Here is a 25,112-nt window from a genome sequence, read left to right on the forward strand (position 1 = left end):
CGATTGAAGTATTAAACTACTAGAGATTCAGAATATATTTCATGTCAAATTTCATGAACTTATGATAGATTTGTGGATATATGAAACATTTGAAATAAGTAATATTAAGTGATTATCAAGAAAATGCTTTTTGTAAAAATAATTATTACATAAAAGAATAAATATAAAAATTAAATAATCTTTTTTCTGTATGTAATGACGTTTTTCTGTATGTATTAATGAAATTTTACTTATTTTAAATTTTGTCTCTTTCTGAAAGAATTGTTGCTTTAATCATTTTTTCTTGATAATGCAAAATAGCGACAATTATTTGAAAATAAATACAACGTACATTTATGTATATTTACGTACATTCTGTATGAGTTTTTATAAAAAACTTTGATAGCAGAGGATTATGTACAGCAGAAAAAGAGTTCATTGACACTAAGATTAAACACTAAAGTGTGCTGATACTGCGCTACAATTTTCTCGGTTTTAATTTGTTTGTGTTGCTTGCACTTCCATTTATTTCAAAGTTATATTATAAACTTCTCTAATCTCTCATGGAATTTTTAATGAAACACTTGAAAAATCAGGACATTTTTATACATACAACAGAATTTGTAAATAATCCAACAGAATGGGTAAAAACACTCTAATAGAGTGTAGTAATAATAAATTATAAAGGCACAGGTTATATTTATCATAGGATACGTAAAGAGAATACGGAATGTGCATCGGAATGAACATGCGCGCATAGCTGGGTTAAAGTAACTTTTATTTACGATCAGTTTTTACTAGAGGCGCAATAAATCTCTTTATAATACACAGAAATAACGCAGGTCGACTTCACGCGCTTCGCTCTGGGTGTCGGTGATAACCAAACGGGATTTCGCGATTAAGCGAACAAATCGCTTCGTCCGTGGGCACACATTTGTTTCTGAAATGGTAGGTAATTTATTCGCGAAACGAGCATTCGCGTGTACGTTGATCGAACATACGATTGATTATGCCAGGTATTGGAGCAACAGGAATTACGTTGCGTTTTGCAACATAATTGAAAAAAATTCACGACAAACGTTATGATTTTACAGCCAATTAATTAGCATCATCTTATAGATTATTTTAACGACATGTATTAATTTTTCTTGATTCGTAAGATAATCGATCTAAATCTTGAAGTAATTATCTATATCTATATTGAACATTGTTCTATTTTTGAAACACAACATAATTTTATATCGATAATCTCTCTTGTAAAGAAATATTACAATCTGAGAATCTCGTGTAATTTATCCAGCTTGATTTGTCCGGGCTGCTCCAAACCTTCCTAATTATATCGTGTTATCATCACAAGTGCGATTAAAAAAATCATTATCAACGTTTGCTGTGCGCTTTGATTACCACCTGTTGACAGGAATGCACAAGCCCAAATGTCAAAATAGGTCGCGCGCATCCGATTCAAAGAAATATTAAAATCTCATTACAATTGACCCGTTCGTAGGCGTTTGCGATTGTAAAAATCGGTAAATTTGTTAATGTATTATTGAAAAATGTTCGCTACAAAAGCAGATGGGATTTTAATGTTTCAAATAAGTCATTGGAAATTCGATTAACTGCAGCCAGATTAATTGAATTCGGAAAGTCATGTGTGACGTTCGACATTTGTTTTCGCGACGTTTATCTGTAGCGCAATAATATTTCGCAATATGTCGAAAAGCATCGCGAGCTGCCTTTCTCTCTTTTTTTTTCTTATTTTAAAATAATAAATCGGACATTTTCTTTTGCGCACCCCTGACCTACGGACTAAATCTAAGGTAGTCTATAACACGAAAGAGGGACGAAGTTTTACTACCTCTATAATACGTCGCGCTTTTTATATTACGATTTATGCACGCGCAGTGTGCAACCGGTGCACGTTGCGTGTTACATAATGACGTTAGATAGACGTTGGAGCTAGTAAAACAAAGTGACCTAAGTAGCAGGGTCCTCAAATCGTTTCGCGCGACACGTCGAAGTGCCGTAAAACGTTCGATGAAACGCATAAAAATGAAAAATATACGATCGTCCGATGCCACTACGACGTTTCTTACGTAACATTAGCCGACGTCCGACGTAAAATCAGATTCGCTGACAACGGAATTTGCAGACAACGCGGAATTGCTTTGACGTCGCCGCAAACGAAGTTTGAGAACGCCTGACCTAACGAACGCAACACCGATTACGATTATCATAGTAAGTACGACGAGTCTTCTCTTTCCTTTTTTTTTTTTTTACAAGAGTTTACTAGAATATCGGAAAAGGGAGGAGACGAGCGAAGGGGGTGCGAGCGATCCGTACACAATACGTCGTTTGGTATGAAAGTTTAACGAAGCGGGTGTTCGAAAGCTCTGCGGAAAGAAAAATTATTCCGCGCGCGTAAAGGATTAAGGGAAAAATTCTCTCTCGCGCGCGCAGCGCTGCTCGCTCCCGGGGAAAACGTCGCCGACGGTATGCGATTTCAATTGCAGATAGTAATGACTAGAATAAATGCAGTGCCCGGAAGTGGAGCGTCATCGATTCGCGGAGGCGCGACTCGAAGGAGCCCCTTCTCTTTGTTGGATCAGCGAAATGCTACCGTCTACCCACTTCACTTTATCTTGCCGCGCGAATGAAAAAGTTGCTAATACGTACGTGGCTCACGCGTAACGAATAAATATTGTAGTAGAACAAAACGCAACGGCGATACCTGGCGAGAATGCCTTCACTCTCGAAGTTTTTCCCCGTCGATGAAAGGGAGACTCGGAAAATTTGAAACGTTTAAAAACGAAGTGTGTGTGAACTTGTAAAATTAACGTCTGAAGAGATCTTGATGTTAACTCGGATCCGCGAGCGTACGGATCAAGTTTCGTCTGAGCTAGTCTATTGCAAAATTATTTCAGAGGGTTTGTCATTCTATTTTCAATCCCTCATTAAAGTTTTAAGCCGTGCTCTACTCAAATTGATAAAGAGCATAAATAAACGATATATTTAAAGCGCTATTTGGGTCAATTATAAATGTATAGATGCATTTACCTCGAATTCATTTTAAATGAAAGCAATTCCGCCAGGGGCAAAATTATCCGCTTGTATCGAAACGCTACGAAAATAAAGAGTAATTTAGCAACGCACTTGCGAACTGCCAGTGGTGCAACTACAAGAAGGCAGAGTTTTGCGTGCAAAGTTTTAAGTGCGAGGACCAAACGGGGGGGGGGGAAGAATGTAAAATCGATCAAGTTTATCAACATCGATTAACAATAATCGTATCTATAATCGTAATTTCTTTTTAATTAGTAGGGAACTTATGCTACTTGCGCTTAGGAGGAGGTGTATTATTCTAAAAGTTTATTTGACAAAGGAGGAGTAATTAATTAATCGCTTGAGTGCACTTAGTTACGCCACTGGCAACGGACGATTCTGAGATCGGTGGTTTAAGCTCGAGGTAGAGACAAAGTGGAAGGATCGAAGTCGGGAGTGACGTTATTACGTGTTGTATAGTAATCTCTCTGCATCAGCGATCGTGTCTACGATCTACGCCTGTTCCGAGCGACGCCTTCGTCCGGGACCGCCGGCGTAGTTCGCCGCCGCGAGCCCCATCAAGTGTTTCGCCGCCTGAGAACCGCTGAAGCCACGACTGAGACCCAGATCCAATCCTCGTTTGGAGCTGCGGACGTATATTGGTTGTGTTTATCGCACCGCCACTTGAATCGACCATCTCAAGAAAGGGCCTTGCTCCCAGAGAAACATTCGCTCCTCGGGAAGCGCAAAAAGCGCGAGCAGTCGCGTCCGATATTAACCATATAAAAGAGCCAGACATACTGTTCTATCGCTTGCTCTTGTGTCAATTAATTGGAACGAAGTCTTCTCTTCTATATACGAATGTGTGCCGATGTAAAAAAAAAAGGACACGTACATTGAAAATCCATTATCGACCTTTTTAAAATAAAGCCCTTCCTAAAATGAGTGGTCCATTTATAACTGGTGGAATTAAAGGCAAATAAAGGAGCCACTGCGGATGACAGTACGGAAGAATACCAACAGAAAACGTTCTGAATATAGAGCGTCCGAGACACATTTAGCGGACGAGTTTTCAAATTCCTTTTGAAATACTTTCTATTGCACACACGTTTAACTTGAGAATTTTTATCTATAATCTCTTTCATAAGTATTCTGGCAAATCTAAGATATTATCAACGAAAGCAATAAATGCAACATAGACGTAATTATATAAAGGGTATTTATATCACTTAATCATTTAGAAATCATTAATTTTTTTTAATTAAAAATAAAACAGATAAGATACAGTGATCTTAAATATGAAAAAATTTATAAGTGAATAAATTTATAATTTTTTAATCTTTAAAGACATTTTAAAGTGTTATTTAAAAATGTGATACATCGTTAAATTTGCTTCTTTATTAACTACATTATTACGTTAATAATAATATGCTACTCCATTAAAAAAATGTTGATAATCGCTCGCGATCTTATAAAATAATAAGTATGGAAAAAATGCAACTTAACATAATTTCCTTATTAAACAACTTTTTCCTTTAATATTTTTTGTATCGTTAAAAACGAAGATATTTTAAAATCTAAATGATCGAGTACAGGAAACACCTCTTATATATATAAAAAATTAATATTCCGTACATGCTAGATATCGACGTACACATAAATTATGCACAACGTTAAAATCATTATAATATTATCTTACTTTTCCATCTCAGGGCGGCTCATGACAGTGCGACTAAGGCGAGAGAGTATCTCTAAAAACTCATCTCGGTCCAAATCATCCTGCTGATCCCAATAACTTTCATGGCTGCATGCGTGGTATAAAATTGGAATTAATCGATTACTTCAGTCACGAAAATCGCGGGCGGCAAGCATCGAATTACACGGGATATTAAAGAGAAAGAAAGTAATTTAAGTGCGGAATCAATTAGAATTGTCAAAACTTGCATTCTTTATAAAATTTATTTCTCACTCTGTCTCTTTCTTTTTCTCTCTCTCTCTTTCTCTAAGAAGTCTGAAAGCTGAATTGTATAATAGCGCGAGCGTGAGTAAAAATATAACTGACAAATATAATTCAAGGATGACGTGAATAGATACGTCTGCATACATTTCGAAATTATCCTTCGCGATTGTCGTTCGGTGAATCATTTCAGTTACTAAAGGAGTCCTTTCGGTTGGCTGGCGTGTCGTCAAACGGGAACTAGGTTAAACTGTTCGAAGTATCGATAGATACACTTTTGCTTCTCGTCCAATATATTCATTTAATTGTAAATACGCGCTCGGAGCAATTGCGATTTGCATTGATTTTATGAGTATATTTAAAAATTAATTTCAGGCATCGTAATTATTGTTGAATACAACCAATCAAGGCAGTGGCGCGTGGATGAAAGGTTTACTGATAGCGTTCGCGTTCTTTTCCGATAAACTCAATAAAAAATCTAATTCTTTTGTAATTGTTTTAACATACATACACAATATAGAATAGTTGAAAAAAATAAAATAAATATAATATATATAAAATTGATATATTACACATACAATATGTATAATTTATAATAAATATTTATTATATCATATTATTTGATTATGATAAATATGATGCATTCAAATTTGTTATTAATTAATAAAAATTGAATATTTATAAAAAAAAGAAAAAATTTACGGGCATTTTGTATATAATACTCATGACTTTTGTAATATATAAAATTTGATACATAAAATTTATTAATTTTTATAATACTCTAATAATCAAAATAATCAAAGCTTCTTTCTTTTTTCTTCGCTTCGATTTATCGTCATTCAATGTTCAAAAGAAATTAAATTTACGTTACCTATGCGGTATTGCTTCGGCTGTGAGACTCGAAACTGCAACCACGACTACAAACGTGAGTAATGTGCATAAGACGGTCATCTTGGGCTGCATCTAAAGAAAATTAATTAATCGTATTGTTAATTGTGATAACTAATCATATATAATTGTAAATTGAGAGTTAATTACGTAATCATAAATTGTGAAGAAGTATAAAATATTAATCTACACAGAGAGAATTTTTTCTTAAAATTTACCCTCAAAATCTGATAATTGTGGGACGATGTGTGACCTCGAAAAATTTTACTATACTTTTTAGTAAAATTTACTATATTATTAGTAAATTTTTTTGAAGGTATATTGACGCGTATCAAATAGTAAATAACTAGTAAATGTAATTAGTAGTTTAATCATTGGCTGATCAGCTTAAATTCACTACTTGATACGCGTGTCAAATGATCGGTGTAAACAAGGCCATTATTTTTTACTATACTTTTAGTAAATTTTACTAAAAAGTGTAGTAAAATTCTTTGAGGTCACACATTATCCTACAATTATTAGATTTTGAGGACAAATTTTAAGAGAAAATTCTCTCCGTGTATATAAAATTTAACTTAAGCGGAATAAAAAGTCATGACATCAAAATGACATCAAAATAATTATTGGAAGTCATTTTTCGACGAGTCACGATTTTAATCTTAATATTACTTTGACATAATTTGATCTGTGATTGTGTTGTTCTGTTTGAAAGTCTACATCACACATGCGACTCTTGTCTAAAATCTTAAAATCATTTAGGCATAATAAGATTAGTGTAATGTTTTTATATTAAACGCGTAGCTATTCGGATCTCATCTGGAGATCTACATTCTTTGCATTAGGAGTAGTTCTCTGCATTTCATGCGGTCACATTTAGCGTTAAATTCGACGGTAAATGAAATTAAGACGCGTGAATACGACGTGTTCACACGCATTCCTTTTGTAATACGTAATCCCGCGATATTCTCCGTCTCACTGTTCTACTATTAGGCTACTGTCTCCAGCATCATTTAATCAAAAACACGGCGATGTCAACGTGATATGCTTCGCCGTGCATATGAACGTGTCTGCGGATTAAGAGCAGCAAATCCCGGGAGAGAAACGTTCCTAATTACGAACAACCTTACTACTGCAACGGGTTGAGTACCAAATAGCTGTCGCGAGACATTCGCGCGACTTCATCTTCGTGGAATTCTAATTTGGCGGAACAAAATTCAAGTACAAAACATACTCGAATACGCAGCGATAATCGTGCATATGGCTGGCGAATGAGCATCCAGATAAAATCCCGTTTTGCAAAAATACATTGAAACTTTCATTTGAAGCTGCAGTTTCATTAGCAATTAATAGAATGGCAGGAATTGTTTTTAAATATTCTGTATAATCATAAAATAAAATGGAAAATTAGTAAAAGAAAACACGCGCAAACTTTAAATGCATTTTATCAAAACAGCTTGTATCTACCGTTCGGTCACTGTTCGATTTGTTAGTTTAGGATAGCTTCTTTTCTAAATATAGTACGTGATTTTGCTCTTATATCGCGAGATATAAGTCGGCAGGATAAAAAAAGATTGTCGTAAGAAAGACATTCCTGAAAAGATACTTTTGTTCCCTAGACATTTTCTCGAAATATTGCATCTTTAACGCATCGCTATAAAAGCGGCAAGTAATCGTCGTTGGTTAAGCGATCGATTCACATTTATCGCATTTTAGTGGAGCAATATTGTTCCCGAAATCACCGCGAGCGTGGGGAGTTCGTATCTTTCCAAGTATCTTTCAAGGCGCGGAAAGTTCGCTGTCAAATGAAATATCAAGCAAGGCGGAAAGCGAGGCGAGATCGCGGGGATGGTTGAAGGCGCGAAAGACGAGACAATGGCCCCTCCGGAATATGGAGAAAAGTTGGCGCATTCTCGGCTAACAAACTATTCAACACGCGACCCACGAAGAATGCGTTCCGCCGTCATCCAACGGTAATGCACGGGTAGAGGCAGCTCTTACTCGCTCTGTAGAGTTAACAGCGTACCCATATAACAGTAACGTTGCAGTGGAGGATTTAGAACTGCAGTACGGTTCATAAATGGAACAATCTCCAGCTCAATGATGCGGGATATCTATAATGGCATCCCACGTCTTCATTAATAAGACCATATTATGCACTAACAATGAGAAATTTAAGGAAGTTAATTAAGACGGAATTAAGATAAACGCTAGCAACTAACTAATAGATCGTTATTTTTAATTTTGTGACTGCAAATAAAGAGATCGATGTAGCAGATCTGCGCGATAATACATCTTCAAATGCGCTAAGCAGAATGGCATTTAAAAACTCTATCTGTAGTTAAAGTTTTCATTTTATCTCTATGAATTTCGCAGGACACTTATTTCTCTCTCTTTTTTTTTAAGCGTTTATTCAATCAGTATTTTATTGCAGTATAATCACAACTCGCTTTGAATAGTGCCCTGTAGCATGGGTGGCTAATTGGATTCGCCGTTCGCAATATATAATTGATAGCCACAGGCTGATATTCCATATCTACGTTATTTATTTTCGCCCATGAAAGATGACGCGTTTATGCTTCTGTCGTGGAACGCTATTTCTCTTTCACAACGTACCAAAATCGAAGTTATTTTAGTATAGTATATTACACATATAGCCATGTGCGAAAATAACCTCGCACTATTTTGGTATTACTCTGCATACAGTGTGTGTTAAAAATTTTATGGATGTTTCTATTTGTTAAATTCACATTCTTTTTTTAATAAAAGAAGAGCCAAATAACGTCCAGCACTAAACAAGGCCACTTTTAAACTTGCCTTCTACGTTTACGTCACTCTAGAATATATAATATATACTTAAAAGGTGTGTCATAAAAAATCGGTAAAGAGGGCCTGAGGAATTAGAACCGCTAGGAACCCATCTGTTTAGTGCAACAAAAACTTATGATAAAATAAATTTTGGAGCTATTGTAATATATTATAATATTATTTAACTTCTTCACAATAGAAATACCAATATATAGATTTAAAAAATAAATGTATTTTTAAAGAAACAATGCGTATTTATTAAACAAAGCTCATTTATATATATGGTCATTGTTATGATCATTGTTGTTTATTTGTTACGTGTGAAACTTATATCAAAGAATAACGATTTTCAATGCTAACTTTTCAGAAACTAAAATTAAATCCAAATACCAAGAAACTTTCAAAGATTAGAAGATTAATTAAAGACCAAATTAAAAATAACTGTAATGCTTAACAGTAGAGTAAAACCTATTTTTTTATCTGATTAATAATTATTTTAAAATTAATTTGAAAAATATTTATAGTTAATAAGGCCTAAGGTGAAAATTAAAAAATTTGTTTTTGTTTATTTACAAATATATTCGACATGGAAGGTACATTTTGTTTTTGTGAGTAATCGGCATAAAAATTTTATTCTTATTGTCTTTAACTTATTTTAATCCCCTAGAGTGAAAAAAAATCAAATAAATAAAAATGATCTTATTCAATTCTGATATACACATACATATATGCAAAAACTTTTAGAAGCTTATGTTAATCCGCATTATGGCTAATCTCAGGCGAAATAAATCTCCATTTTTCTTGAGTTATATAGTTTCTCAAGTCATTCCTCTGCTCATAATGTTCACTAAATAGATCGTTTCTACGCTTTAATTCCATACGCATAATATCGAAGGAAAACATAAGACAGAAAGACGCACTGAGTTAACGTTCCGAGAACGCTTAAAGTTCGCGTTTAATTTTCCCCGGTTGCCATTAATGCGGATTAGACGACTCTGGCGCCGTCGTCTTCGGCTTTACTGTACCCGGGAGAAGCCGCGAGCCATAAATCTACGTAATTTCGTCGAATTTATCGTTCCCGACTTACTTAAGCGTAACGGTGCGTCGAACGAGGTGGGCGGGATAAATCAAATCATATCTACAGAAAAAAGGTGCCACGCGGCAACGTGAGAGTGTGCTAAGTATACCCCTCGGTTAACATTGTTAGTCTCCCCGGCGTAAAAATTTATTTTTCTAGAAAACACGTTCCCGATAATTGTTCCCGCTAGTGCCGCTGTAACCGCGCGGTGAATCTAATAACGCGGTAATCGAGTTTCGATCCAGAAACCGTATTTGATCGAACTGTCCGATCGTTCAGTCTTGCGATTCCGGCGGTTTTTTTTTTATCCCGGTCCTTTCTCGCGCTTTCATCTTCCATTTACGGAACAAAGTGGTCGCACTTTGTCGAAAAATATTTGCTCACCATTAGGAATGACGTAAATCGATCTTATAAGTTTATGTAGGTAAAATATCCTAAAATTATTACGTTACAAGAAGATAAATTTCTGTGTCAATTTTTGGAAAAGAAAAAAGAACAATACATCAATTCATTTTCTTAGCAAAAATTCCATCTGTCATTTCTTTTTTCTTTTTTTTTAGTCATATCGATATCATTTAGTATTTTCACACTTCTATATTAAAGTTGAAAACTTCGGTTTCACGGTCTCATTACAATGCACTCTCATTACAGAAAACATGATAAATATTATTTATTTCTGCGATTACCAGGCAACAGAAAGAAAAATTAAGAGTCCATCTCGATTCTGCGATTACACGACTGACCGCGCGATTATAACATGAATCAGTTATCTCATATTTTAGTTTGTTGTTTCGCGTCCATTTCGTTATTAAATGTTCGTTCTTTCGTAATGAAATGCGTGCTGTGATAATACGAATGAGTTCTACACTCGCCTCCAAACTCTGTAGTAAACAGCATTAATCACGTCCTAGACCGATTCCATCGCGGTAGCGATCATTTCAGTTTTCGAACGATATCGTCAGCATCGATAGTTTTCTTTATTATTCATATAATGTGCTTGATGTCGTGGTGGATGACAAAATCCGCGCACGCATGATGATAAGAGTCACGCATGATTAAATTCGAATGAACGATGATCGCTTATCACATGCGCTATTCCGAGCGATATTTATAGAATTCTGAGCGATAGCAGACAGTTTCAGTTAAGCATGTGAAAGTTAACGCGTAGCTATTTCGGAACTTTATTTCTCTTATAATTAGTTTATCTCTGGAATAGTCATCCCATCTTTTTTTGCGTAAATGATCTTAAGTGATGTTTACATCCCAGTTAAAAAATATTGATATTAATTTGTATATTATTTTCTATTTTATTTGTGTATGTGTGTGTGTATATATATATATATATATATATATATATATATGTATATATATGTATTTATATAATTTATTTTTATATAAATCTTTTTCAATAAAAAATATAAAAGCATCATAACCACTTTTTGTATTATATAAATGTAGATATTAATAACATATTTTATATTTTGAATTGATAATGTAAACTCTAACTAAATGAGAGCATTTGCTTTTTACATCCCAATTGATTATTCTCGGGTTAATTATAAATAAAATAAAACCTTTTATAATGATACATCTTTATCTCTATAGTATAAATATTTCAAAGTCTACAAGAATCAAGGATATTTTTTTTTAGAATCATATGCAAATTATCCATTTGCTTTAGTTTATTATCAGTTATCTATAGAGGAGAAGGTTTCAAGAATAGAACCGCGTAGGTGTTAATACAGCTACTTGTATTATCTCCGTTATTAGGTAACAAATTCTAATAATTACTTATGTAAGTCATGTATTTATCGTAGTAACTTGCCATTATGTAGCGGCACTAATATGTTAAATATAAATATAAATATATGTTAAATATAATACAGCTGACAGTAATTATTCAATACTAGTTGATTACAAATTTACTAATTTATAGTTTACGCATTATATAAATTTGCAGTACTGCAGACCATATGCGAAAGGCTCATGTGTACATACATACATTTTCATATATTCCGCAATATTTTCTCTTTATTTTAAATAAATATGTAATTTTATAACAAAATGCCGTTTTTGAAATTAAAATCAATTTTTTAAATTTATTCTGTCATAACTATGAAAGTAGAATCTATTGAAGAATATTACAATTAATATAGTCATAATTTAAGTTAAGCTTTAAATTAAAAATATTGATTATTAAGAAAATTATTATATAAAATGTAAATATAAATAGTTGTAATATGTCATCTTCTTCTCTAGGATATATTTTTGAAGAAAAACGGTAACATTTACACACACACACACCACATATATACATATACATACGTATTATATACATATACATATATGTATATATGTATATATATAAAATCGCTTATCATATTCGCAAAGCTTATGAAATTTTTGTCTTAAATCAAAAGAATTACTAAAGCGAAATTATTCATTTAATTTCGCTTCAGTAATTCTTTTGATTTAAGACTACAACTGCGGCAAAAGTCGCGACGTTAGCAATTTCGAGACAGAAACTTTCGCCGATGATGTGCGTGTCAGTTGTGTCTTTTTCATAAAATGATGTTTCCCCACGTGCGATAAAGTGGCAACTAATGCAACAGAGGCCGATTCTGCAATACATTGTCCGTTGTTGCAACTTCGCCGACATTGTAGATGCATTTAAATGCATTCTATAGTTATCGCGACGGTGTATCGCGTATACGCGGTGCATTTACCCTGTACTCGCCAAGCCGTAATACAAAAATAAAATACATAGACGCGATTTGCGAGACAATAGGATGTGACGCACAATATGAAAGCCGGTCGTCGCCGGCGGACACGGTTAATCTCGCAAAAATTGAGTTGTAAGAACATTAGCGCGAGTCAATACGATGCAGATTGCCCTGTTTAATCATCCCGCGCCAAAGAATTAGAGCGCGTTTCTCGACGTAAAATACTCTTACATAGGATATCTCATATAGGGCAATTGCTTTTTCTCTTGTTTACAACACATACAAAACGACGTAAAGTATTATGAAAACTTCGTGCTTTATTTTTCCATGCTAAACGATCGGGAAATTATTCTGTTATTTCAATATTCTTTACTTGTACGCAGGATTCGCTGCGGATTCTCAGGAAACAGAGTCCATTGTCGAGGGATTCTGTTACTACAAACAAACAAGATAATTCCCAGGCTAAGAGAAACCTACAGATAGGTTTCGCGCGAGCGAGTAAATATGTGGTCCTGCCACGAACTCGATTGACAAATCGATTCGGACAGGTCATGTGCTTTCCGATAAAGTAAAATGCAACCCACATGTAATATTGGTATATCGCATCCTGTCGTATTAATACTTCATAATATTTCGTAATAATACTCTGATTTGTATGAATATTTCGTGTCATAAGAATAATTACGGATCTAGTAATATAGATAAATGTAAATTGACTTGATTGAACCAATCGGTCTGACTGTGTTAATAAGTGAATAATATTGCCCTATACGATGCATATTACGCGCGCATTTATCGTTCTGTTGTTATGCCCTGATATAATTATTTGCGCAAAACGAACTACTGTATGTATTTTAAAGATTCAAACTCGTCCAACAAATATGCAAATTAATACTTTAATAAAATTTTAATTACATGAAATGTATACGCGTGCTGTAACTGTTGATTGTGCAGCCATATTGGTATGTCTCTCGTGAACATGGGATCCAGCGCAGCAGTAGCTGGATAACAAATCTCGTTAACATAACCGCTCTCGCGGAACAACGATAAATAAATATATATTGTGTCAGAGCAAATTATTTTATTGTAACAAATTAAATTAAATTAAAAAAAATGTATATATAATTCTTTTGGGAAATGACTCCACGCACAAGTTCTGTTATTGGTAGAAAAGACGCAACACTTGGACTCTCTATACACAGATTACGTCGTACGATAATCGATAGATTGTGCGACACGTATCGTTCGCCCACGTCGTGCACATCACATCGGGAAAATTAAACTCTTGGCGCAAGTTATCGCAGATTATAAGAATGTGACGTGAGTCCAGACGAAAGGGACGTCTTTCTTTGGCTTTCTGCCTCTTCCAATAACGAGTTCAGCGCGATTTTACGAGCGGCTGAACGGTCAATAGATGATCAACCGAGAACGGGAAATGCGTGGATGCCCTTATGAGAATATTTGCCTGATCGAAGACATGATTTCGTGCGACTGGGAAAAAAAAAACCGAGACAAGCCTTTTGTAACGTTCCCATGTCTCACGCCGGTCGCGTCTTTATAGCTCATCTCAGTTTTATGGGATTATCATCGTTAATGAGATCTTGACTCTGGCATATGTTTATACCGTTTTTTTCCTCTACGCCGACACGCAGAATTTAGAGGACACGCGGGGATTATCTGGATTTCCGGGGTGAACGTGAACTGTTCAAAAATTCACAACATGCACTTAAGTTCGAGAGTTCTGATACACACGTTCCTCTTGCTCTTTGAGATTGACGACTCTAGAGCCGCAGTTAGAATTTCACTGACTTATCTCTGTGAGGTTCTGTGAGGCTCGGCACGTTACACAGTTGCGTTTCGAGCGCATTAATGTTATAACGAGAATTTATTGCTGAGCGTTGCGATCCTAACGCTTTAATAGTAATCATTTCGTTAAATTTATACGTGCGATTTCGTATATCTATAGCACCTGTCTAACCTACACCTACACTGGTGGAATCGATACAGCTGTAACAATTTTCATAAATAATAGATCGTCTTCTCCAAAAATCATCATCAGAATTAATAAAATATTGTAGGCTGTTTCGTCAAGAGCGATACAGAAGCATCATCGCTCTTGCTCTTTTTCCCTACAAGAAATATAAGAATTCCCTGAGTCAGCCCGACAAAAAGGTTCGTAAGAAGTTTCTTCGCTTAAAGATATGTTGCGCACCCGGACGTGAATCACCGTTTCCATTGCTATATCTTCTGTGCTATATCTTCAGTTAATGACTTTTTAACATTTCTAACATTTAAACTTCGCACTAAAATTACACTCGTTTCCAGCCTGGCAGAATTCACCGTTACAAAGTAATTTACTTTATAGTTGAAATTAATGAATCATTATAAGACGATTTATATCTTAAATAAATAATATAACATAAAAAAATAAAATTGAGTTTGCAAAATTCTTTAAACAAAAGGAATAGGACTGACGTCTTTTTCGTCAAGACGGAGACAAATTATTCGATCCTAATCTTCGCTTAGAACCTTCAACTCTTCTCGAAAGTTTACCAGACTTTAATGGAAAATTGAATGAAGCAATTAAATAAAATTACAGTTGTAATTAAAAGCTGTAATTATATGCTTAACCCTTTCGTCTATTCATCTGTTTGTCTTTAAGATCCAGCACTGTTTACAATCAGCGAGAATATTACAAATCCGTCAGTGATACATGCTAACGACAGTACATGGCTGCCTCGGACTTAATTTTGACATAGTTTCGAGTCAACGAGAGAATATTTCTGAACTTCGTAATTCGAGAAATCGACATTTGACTTCTCACCGTTGCAATATCCGCGCGGAAGTAACTTCCTGTTCGATATATGATTTACGCGACGGTACATGAATCCTAAGAATGCTTGACTTCGTGCTCCACTTAGGGGGGTAAACTTAAGGAAAGACTCACTCGAAGATTCAGTGCACGTCCGATAACCAAGCACTGTTTTTCCTCTCTCGAATCGCAAATATTATTTCAAAAAATTTACGTAGCTGGCTCGAAGATCTCTTTTTGACCTTTTCACGCCCCGCTATTTTCAATCTTTTATATGATATTTGCATTTGCATCAGAAAGGATGTTATTTCGAGGAACAACGGTTAAAATGTGCATGGTACAGACAAAAGAACTCAACGGTAAAATAAGTTAACCTGTTATTTAAAAACGAGAGATTAAAGCTAATTACGTAGAAGAATATAATACACTATTTTACACGCTAAATATTTCAAAAAAGTAATAAAAAAACGACAGAGTATACGGCGACAAAATTCTTCGAAAGATTACGAGATTAAAAAGAATGTTGTACGTACTAACATAGGACCGTAATGCATTTCATGCACGCATGCGGCAGCGAAATTCCACAACGTGGTGGAATTTCGACAGCCCTTCGCTTTACCAACATCGCGAGTGAAGCGCCTTTGTTTCCGGAAAGTCCTTTTTCCCGTCGCGCGTCATTGCTGCCATTGTTATCATGGTTGTCTATCCGTCGTATGGTTTTGGTCGCTTTGAGAATTTTATACGGTGCGGACGATGAACATGTCCCGCGCAACACAGAATCTCGCTATAAAAATTTTGCCGCATGTGCGAACCCAATAAAAAAATTTGTATCAAAGCGAAAAAGGAGTTTTTCTGACATTTTTCGATATTTTATTTAAAGCGTAACAGTTATTTGAAATTTATTGAAAGAGTTCCTGGTCACTTTTAATTGGCCTTTTTTAGATATTACATTTTACTTTAAAATACTGTCGGATTTGTTTTTAATTGCACACAATAATACCGTGACAGATATTAACGGGAAACAAATTAGTGAAATAGGCACATGACTTATTGTCAGTAAAACTTTCACCGCTGCCCTTCTCGGAATGATGTATCGTTCTCCTGACATTTATATATTAACCATCGCTCGGTACATGGATGACACTTGATCAAAATTCACTGCGAGACCATCGCGCAAATTAAATTAATTCATCATAACGTTAATTCAAGAAAGCTTCGACAGCTGATTAAACAATCCTCGTTTTGTAATGTGACGACGATTTTAAGAGGGTGACTTAAGAATTACGTCGTTTCAGTGCTCAAGGCTAATATAATAATCCGTAATAATTGATTGAAAGAAAATCGTATTTCCAATTGGATGATTAAATTGATAAATTATCAGAATGCTGACAGGATGACCTTTTACGACAAGTAATTAATTAAATTGGCGCTTTAAATTATTCCTCTATCATACATAAAATAAATTTCGCTATACGACGACCAAAATGATAGCGCTATTACGTCACGATAATGCTAAAGCTTGCATGAGAAAATTACCATTCTCGCTGTAATCTTGCGGTGATCTAACTTTAAGCGCTCGGGGGATTTGGCATACTGAATACACATACGGCGCGCACAGCTGCACGTAAAGCCGAATATGGGGTGCGCGTATGCCGTGATAGGTACAATTTTACGGGTTTTATGACAAAATTGCAAACTCCGGACGGCATTGGATCAGTCTCACCGGACCTGTTGACGCTCTGTTAGACAGACTAACGACTTTTTAAGTAAACACGGCATTGATTCAGGCGGATCAATATGATTTTGAAAATAAATAAATGAACAAAGCTTTTTCGTCATATGTAAACACATGCAAAAAAATGGTGCGTTTCATACCAAGCGAATTGTTTTCGAAATTTAATTTTCGATGTTTACATTACGCTTTAGTTTTACTTCGGGTTCGAATTATAAAGAGCAGCTTTTCAAAGGGTAAGTAGTAGTTGTATAATATATAAACTCGGGTATAATGGCCTTAGTTTTTTAAAATGCAAAAAACATACTTTTATTTTTATTATTTTTTAAATATTGTTTATTATTAAATACCGAAGCTTAAAACATGTAACACTATCGACATTAAAGAGAAAATGTTTTATTTATATAAATAGAAATTTTGTAATATTAAAATATTGAAATATAAATTGACATTGACCACCTTTCAGGGAAAAAATGGCCATAGTATTATAGAATAGTAAGTTGGCCATACATATTTTATATATTAATATTTATTAATACTTATAAAATCATTAAAAAACTTATGTTACATATTATCACTTATTTAATTTTATTTCTAAATATTTTTAATGATAAATGTTTATATAAATTTAGCATCTATTTAACTCATTGTCAGTATAAAAAAATATCTATGATATACTAAATTTAAAATATTAGGTGCGCAACTTAATTTTTTTTTTTTTTTAATATACATACATGCATTATTAATTATTGTTGTCTCTTGGGCCATCTTACCCAAACTGTGAAAAAAAGATAATCATAGTATTTATTTAAAAAATGGAAAAGAAAATAAAAAATATAATCACACATTATAATTTACATACCTTTGTTATGTGTCTAACGTTAAGTGTGATAGCTCAACTGTAATTTATTCGACGTTATGGTAATTTTTAATAAACACATAAAAAAACTTTGTATGCAAGTAAAAACATAATACATGTAATATCCACAATATTGTTATTTCCAATAGTACACGCACGTACGTAAACTATAATAAATATTGATTATCTTTGAAAATAATTGAAAATAATGAAAACACATTATTTAGCAATTACTGGAGAAATTATAGCTATATTCTCTGTGGCCATCATACCCAAATTTATCATACATCTAGTTTTGAAAGATATAAATCCGTATTACATTTTACATTGTATACGAGATGGTGCAGTTTTGAATGAAAAATTTTATTGAAATCTTCTCAGGAGTGTAATAAAACTCTTGAGTACACTCCTTGACTCTTTGTCTAAAATATTGCTGCACCGTGTAGCTTATTCGGATATGCTTTCTGCGTTTATCATTTTTACAACGTTGCATTTTAGCTTTTAATTAACAACTAAATTAGAATTAAATATGTCACACATGCTGTTTGTGAAATGGTTAATCATGTTATGTAGTATGCTTTCTGCATGTTCAATTCTACTTAATTATCCAATTTCCTTTCCGCGCCATAACTACGGTAACACGCAATTTCAAACCCTTCCGTAATCATTACCGCCAGTTGCGACATTATCATTTTATTAACACCGATAAACAAGACTCCACTCGGAGAGTTGTTTATCACACTTGAATAGCGCATTTTACCTAAAACACGATCTCACCCTCCTATGCGACGCGTTTGTGCATTAACATTGTAATTTGGAATATGTCAAAAATGAAATTCTATACGAAATGAAAATCTATTAAATTTCCGCTTTGCAATAATAAAATAACTCGTCCATACCCTACCCATTTATTAACGTTACTTTTGTGTCATTCCGCTTTGCAAAATGACAAATAAACAAGAAATGTGAATAATATTATCAAAAGCAATTAATTTGTTTCTCCATACTGAATCGCAATTTCTGTGAAAATTTCTCTTAATGCTGTTTTATTAATTATTGACATATATTCGCTTTTTTTTCCTGTAAAGATAAAATAGTGTAAAACCCATTGAATTTCTCGAGTATATTTATCTGTACAGAAATGAACTAGATATGCCCGCACCGTCGTTTTTCACGATACGTGTAAGCCGAGGCTTTCACTACTCCGACCTCTATTATTAAGAGGCTGCCGTATCTTTTCGATCAAGAAGACAAACTCTCTGGTCTCCGTGTTTACTTTATGGAAACAATATCTCGATGGTGTTTTTCTTGTAAAAGCGGCGTTTCGGCAACTTCGAGTCTCGTGTTCGTCTCTTTCCGAAAACTCCTGTTCGCGTTTCGATGCCACGTGACATTACGTCATGTTACAGAATATTTATTTTATCGATGATACGATCTCACTTCTAAGAAGAGTAGAATGTAAATTTTTTTTGCCATTAACAGCAATTAAAAATTTAAGTAAAAAATTAGTTACAGAAATACGAAAATATCCCGGAGGCATTTTATAAAAACATTTTACGTCGAAGAAAAATTACGTTCGGAGTAAAAAAAAAAGGCCATAAACAAAGGCGGGTGAACACTGGACAATCCCGATAAACGACAGGTTGTAGGAGGAACACTGCCGCCGTTAAATCGGTTATGTATGTTCCTACGCGGTGCTCGTGCCACACGCGCTAATATAAAAAAAGCTACTGCTTTTCAGTCCACTGGAATTTCTACGATCTTGCCGCAATAAGAGACACGGCCGAGTTTACCTATAAATCAATGATACTCCGCGCCAGGTGACTCGCGCTTAGTTCTCCCGAGAATTTTCGTTGCGGTAAAACCAATTTACTTGGGTCTGACTGCAAAAATGATTAAAGGGGATACTATAATATAAATCTGAGTAAAATCACACGGGGAAGAAAAAAATTGCATCCCTTTTCTGAAAGTTTAATTATTATTAGGCAAACGTAAAAATAATATCCAGAATTCTAGAAAGTCGTCTTTATACTTAAAGGTCTTGAGGCTCTTCTAATGATAAAATTATTACTTTTATTAATATTCAGTATGGTTACGCATTTTCGATACCATTTAGTTTTACATTTCTTCGTTTATTATTCCGGGCAATAAATTGATTATCGCATTTTGTTGTGCGCCATTCTACTAACGAATTTATTTTTCTTTGTTCTTTAGCCTTCAAAAAAATATGAAATAAAAATGTTAATCTAACTACATCAGCACAAAAAAAACGAATAATCCAAATTGTAATCAAAACTGATTTATTATGACCTTTTTTACCAGCCATATGCAATTTGTTAACAATATTTTACCAAACTTTCTTGTATAAAGTGTATCCCATGATATCGTTCGGAAAAGCGCGCACGGTGCGGAAAATTAAATTAAAGCATTTTGTAAATCAGCGACACTCCGCGCCGCTTATTTTATTCGCATGAGCGCGTTTAAAATTGCGTAAATTCTCTGAAACGAATATGAAATATACATCTCCTCCCTCCACACATGTATCGAAGGTAAATACTTTAAACAGTTTACCACAGCGAGAGATACACGTTCGTGGACGAGATACATCCTCTCTCGCGGCTTTCATAGTTGAATGTGAAAGTTAAAACGTGTTCCGGTTACAAGTAGAACTCGCTACCATCAAGAGTCCATTCATACGAAACTCGTCGCAAAATGACATTACTCGCCATGTCCCGCCGAGTGTTTTGTGTATACGCAATTTGTTTTCCGTCGGTTTATACAAATGCCGTTATGCCAAAAGAGCATCATCTCGTTTAAACCTAGAAATAAGGATGACCAATCATATCGTTGTACAATCCGCTGATCATAAAGAGGTTTAACAGTTTAAAAGATTTCAAAAATTTTACCTATTATTTTTATTATTCTTATTCTATTATTATTACTGTTTAAAAAAAAAAATTCACAGTTAAAATATTCCATAATTTATACCGTAATTTAATAAGTTCCAATAATATAACTGTTAAATAATATACATGTAACATTTTATTTTCGTATAATTTTATTTTCGTATTATTGCAAGTTATTAGAATCAGAAATAATTACTAAGAGAGATGTCTTGATTTTAGGAAGCAATTAATCGCGATTAGCTTTTTCATTTCTCGGTTAGTTAAATGTCAGCAAAAGCGCGCACTGAGAGAACGTTGCTTTTTTTCGTCGCTAATTCTGTAGCCAATCCTTTCGCCCAACAATTTCCTACCGGTGTGGCGCCGTAACACTCCGAGCGCGCCGCTGACCATCGTCGTTAATCGTTTCGTAAATACGGCGAGCACGTCTCTATCTAAAGTCAATCGTAAAATATTTACTCACATTGCCGCGCGCGAACCATTGTCTGTAAATATTTGACCATTGATTATAACAGCTACCACAGCAAAATTTGGCCCTTTACAATTTTGTCTTCCTGGTGGGATGCTCAGGACGTTTCTTTCCATTCTCCTTTTGTCTCCGTTGTCTTTTATTTCATTTTCAGAGTTCTTTCCACTTTATTATATTGCTTTTGCCTTCTTAGAATTTAATCACGGCATCACAAGAGAGTCTCGATTTCTATAAGAACTTTAAAGAATTGTAACAAAGCACGCAATATCTAATTTTGTTAGTAATTATTATGAATACGCATAATATTTATATACATTTCATTGTACATCTCATAATATCTGCATATTTCGTTTTTGTGATATTTTTCATTTGTCCAATTTAATTAAAAATTAATGAACATAACAAAATTGTTAAATATCACAAATACTATAAATGAAATAATTATAATTTAAAGACATCAAAAGATTTTAGTTTTGTTTCATATTGTTCACGATTAATCTCAGATTAAAAAATGGTTATTCATAAATTTTCCGCAGTGCATATTATTGTAGAAAATCTCTTGAAAAATTCAGACCTTTCTCGTGAAAAATAGAGATAACAGAAAGTGTGAAATAACCGTTGCCGGTTAACTGATTCACATCAAATACCGAGCTTTCAGAAATCAAAATGTCAGAATTTCTCTTCCTTTCTTTTATCGCACCGATGAAACGGTTTTCCGATTGACGGAAGGAATGATTTTCATGATTTTATAAACTCGTGAAAGATTTCAGACGAAAACGCATAATGTCGCGCGTGCCGACAGTCTGTCACTATACTTATTATTTATATGAAAATATTTATTTTCATGTTATTTATTTCGCTTTTATAAACTTAAATAATAAAAGTACACGTACCATTTTATTTTTCAAGCAGTTGTTTAAAATTATTTGTCAATAAACTTTTAAGAAACTCTTTAGCAACACTAAGTAACTCTGGTAATTATATGCAATTCAAACGACCGATTAGTCGGCACTATTAATCGATCGTGGAAATGGCGAGGATACGCATCGCGGAGTAATCCCGCAACGCATGTAATTTCGCGCACGTTCGCGATAACGTCCGGGGGCTGTAATTAGATATTAATCGATTGCAAATTATCATAATGCGTTTGCTGCGGTTTTGTGTTTTCTGTCGAAATAAACGTCGGAATTTTTTTCATCTGCTGACAATAGCATTGCGGATTCGCGATTGGTTATTGCGGTGCACGTATTTGTGCTTTATCAGTCAACAATTAATCCTTTTGCCGCTACAAGCTACGTCTGTTATGTGCCCTTTCGACCGCGATCGCGCTCCGCGTTATGCGAGTACGGAATGAACGTTGATAATGATGGGTATTTTGCGGCAAAAATGTGTGGTAGAATTTATCCAGGTTGAATTTTATGCGTTAATACAAGTGCTTCGATATATCCTATATCAGTTTCGTGGCAAGAATTTTCTTCGTGAATTTAAAATCGCTTCTCATTCTTTTAAAAATTTCGTGGAAGGGCCTGTAATTTAAAAAGTCGTATAAATTCTCTCGTATTTTGTATCAAGTGGTAATAAAATTTCGTATTTTATATCTCCCCGGAGGGGAGAAAAATCATCTAATTTTTAAGAGTAAACAATGGGTTTTTATTATTTAATTATATCGGGTCCGTAAAAGCTCGTTGATGGATGGATTCAATGTAGGATATTGAGTATTTGATTAGAATGAGACATTCTTATTCATTTCACCTTTTCGACTAGCGCCCGGGGCTTTTAAAACAAACGCAATTTACCCCATTTCAACGGATTTACGAAGCTGACTTTACGGAGTTTCGTATGGAATTTCGAACCACCTTGCGGTGTTTATTTAACCTAAATAATTTCTTCGCGAAGTCTTTTGTCTTTTGTTTTACGTATTATGAGCTATGTATATATTACTCGGAAGCACTTTTGCCCCCACAGGAGCAATCAGAAAAATTCTTCCCTTTCTATTATTGCGAAGTATAATTCTTTTTATCTGTCACGTGTAAGAGAAATAAGAGAAATTGTGATAAGACAGATTTGTCGAAGAATCCTTAAGGCAAATATATAATATTTCCTCAGTGATTAATAGAAAGATAATATCAAATTTTGTTTAATATATAATAGATATTTTTTAAATACATATCTGTGTTTGAGGCAGTTTACATCAGTTTATTCTGTTTTCATTCTGCTTTATTTCTATAAAACTTAAAGTTTAAATTTCCTGAAAAAAAAAACTTCTACTCGTTTCTTTTTTATTGATAGCGAATAAAGTGACTTACTTCCAACTTCAAAAGTACAATATAATCGCGAATGATTCTACTTGCACTAAAGAACGAGCACATATTCTCCAGATACCCGCAATAATTTCTGCGGACTGACAAATTGTACACGGAAAGTTATTATTACTGTCCGACGGAACATAGGGTCTTACTACTGTCCGTGGTAGTGCAGGATCTTACTACTGGAAGACACAGCGCTAGAATTTACTACTGGCTCATCACAAACGCAGACTTACTTCTCTAACTGCGGGGCATGTGGGATTACGCGAATGCGTGCAGTTTATCATCCCATTTGAAAGACTACAGTTACTAACGCTATACTGCTGCGGCAGAAATAACTTTGAGCAGCTTTGCAACTACTCTGAGAAATGAATCTCCTCTTTGCACATTTGTAAAACGAACTTGAGATTTAATAAAAAGAAATAGGACAACTTATTATCCACTTATATTTAATTAAAAATAAATTATAGTCAGAAAAAATATCGTTTATGTTTACTCTTTTCTACATTATTTATTTCTATCTTTTTATTTATACTTTTTAAAGAAAGAAATGAATTACTTTCGCTTCCTGACCTTCGATCGTTCATAATTCAGAGATCACCGACATTTCGACATTTCCCATGATGAAAAAAACTTTAATTTTTTTCAAAGATTTGTATTAAAAAATTTCGCAATACACTTGCGGGACGTTTCTCAAAACGCCGAGGGAATTATCACGCGCGCGCGCGCGTGCAAAGGAGAAGTAGGGAAAACTTGTAGAAACGGACACGTACCTTGACGCTTATGGGGCCGGGGTAGCTGACAAAGGCGGGCCTACCGGAGGATATCTGCGAGGATGGTGGTAATGGTGTCGTCCGGCGACGGTTGATACGGCTCTGCGAAGGCGAACCGTTCGCCGCGCGTTTATATAAGCCCGCGCGACTTTGCGACTCTCGCACCCTCTTCGCACCCCCATCGTGCACGTCCCCACCCCCGGGACGTTGGGTTCCCACCCCGCCGCCGATTCGCCGCCAAAGCATTCTCGTCCAATCAAACGTATCCGTGTACCTCGGTCACGGTGTTCCCTCCTGCTCCTGTCTCCAGGGGGAGGGGGGGGCGACGTCGGCCACCCACGATCTCGCGCGAACTCAAATCTCGACCGCGAAGTGCCGGCGAGGCCGTCGTCGCTAGGATTTCTGGGTATGGGTGCATATTCCACAGGTGCTTGCCCCTGAAAACTTCCGCGCGCGAGGAGTCCCGGAGCTCTTGATAGATTATCTCACTGACGGCGATTCGCACCGGGAAAGCGCCGGCCGACGAGAGCGCCCCAAATAAATCCCATTGTGCGCGACGGAGGAGACGATCGATTTTTCTTATTTCGCCAGCATTATGCACGCCGAGCGGAAAAAAGTATCCTCCGTGTACTTTGTACTTTCTTTACTCGCACAGAGAAAAAAAAAATACATATCGCGGCGCGCGCGAAAACGCCATACGACGATGCGCATAATTTATCATCGCTCTCGATGATACTTTCTTTCATATTTTTCAGCGAACGTAAAGTGCTTTTAGAATTAATTGTTGCCTGG

The 25,112-nt window shown here is 35.0% G+C and overlaps 1 protein-coding gene across 1 annotated transcript; it reads right to left on the minus strand.

Annotated features, from left to right (window-relative positions):
• Positions 1-738: 738 nt before the first annotated feature.
• On the minus strand, positions 739-24,426 carry LOC105833436 (diuretic hormone class 2). The gene is made up of 4 exons (XM_012675176.3): positions 24,321-24,426; positions 5,844-5,935; positions 4,715-4,819; positions 739-3,661 (listed from the first exon to the last, which is right to left on the minus strand). The coding sequence occupies exons 2-4, from the start codon at positions 5,933-5,935 to the stop codon at positions 3,529-3,531; spliced, it is 330 nt and encodes a 109-aa protein (XP_012530630.1). The 5' UTR covers positions 24,321-24,426; the 3' UTR covers positions 739-3,528.
• Between the last annotated feature and the right edge of the window lie 686 nt (positions 24,427-25,112).

Source organism: Monomorium pharaonis, chromosome 1 (assembly GCF_013373865.1).
Source record: "Monomorium pharaonis isolate MP-MQ-018 chromosome 1, ASM1337386v2, whole genome shotgun sequence".
Lineage (NCBI taxonomy): Eukaryota > Metazoa > Arthropoda > Insecta > Hymenoptera > Formicidae > Monomorium > Monomorium pharaonis.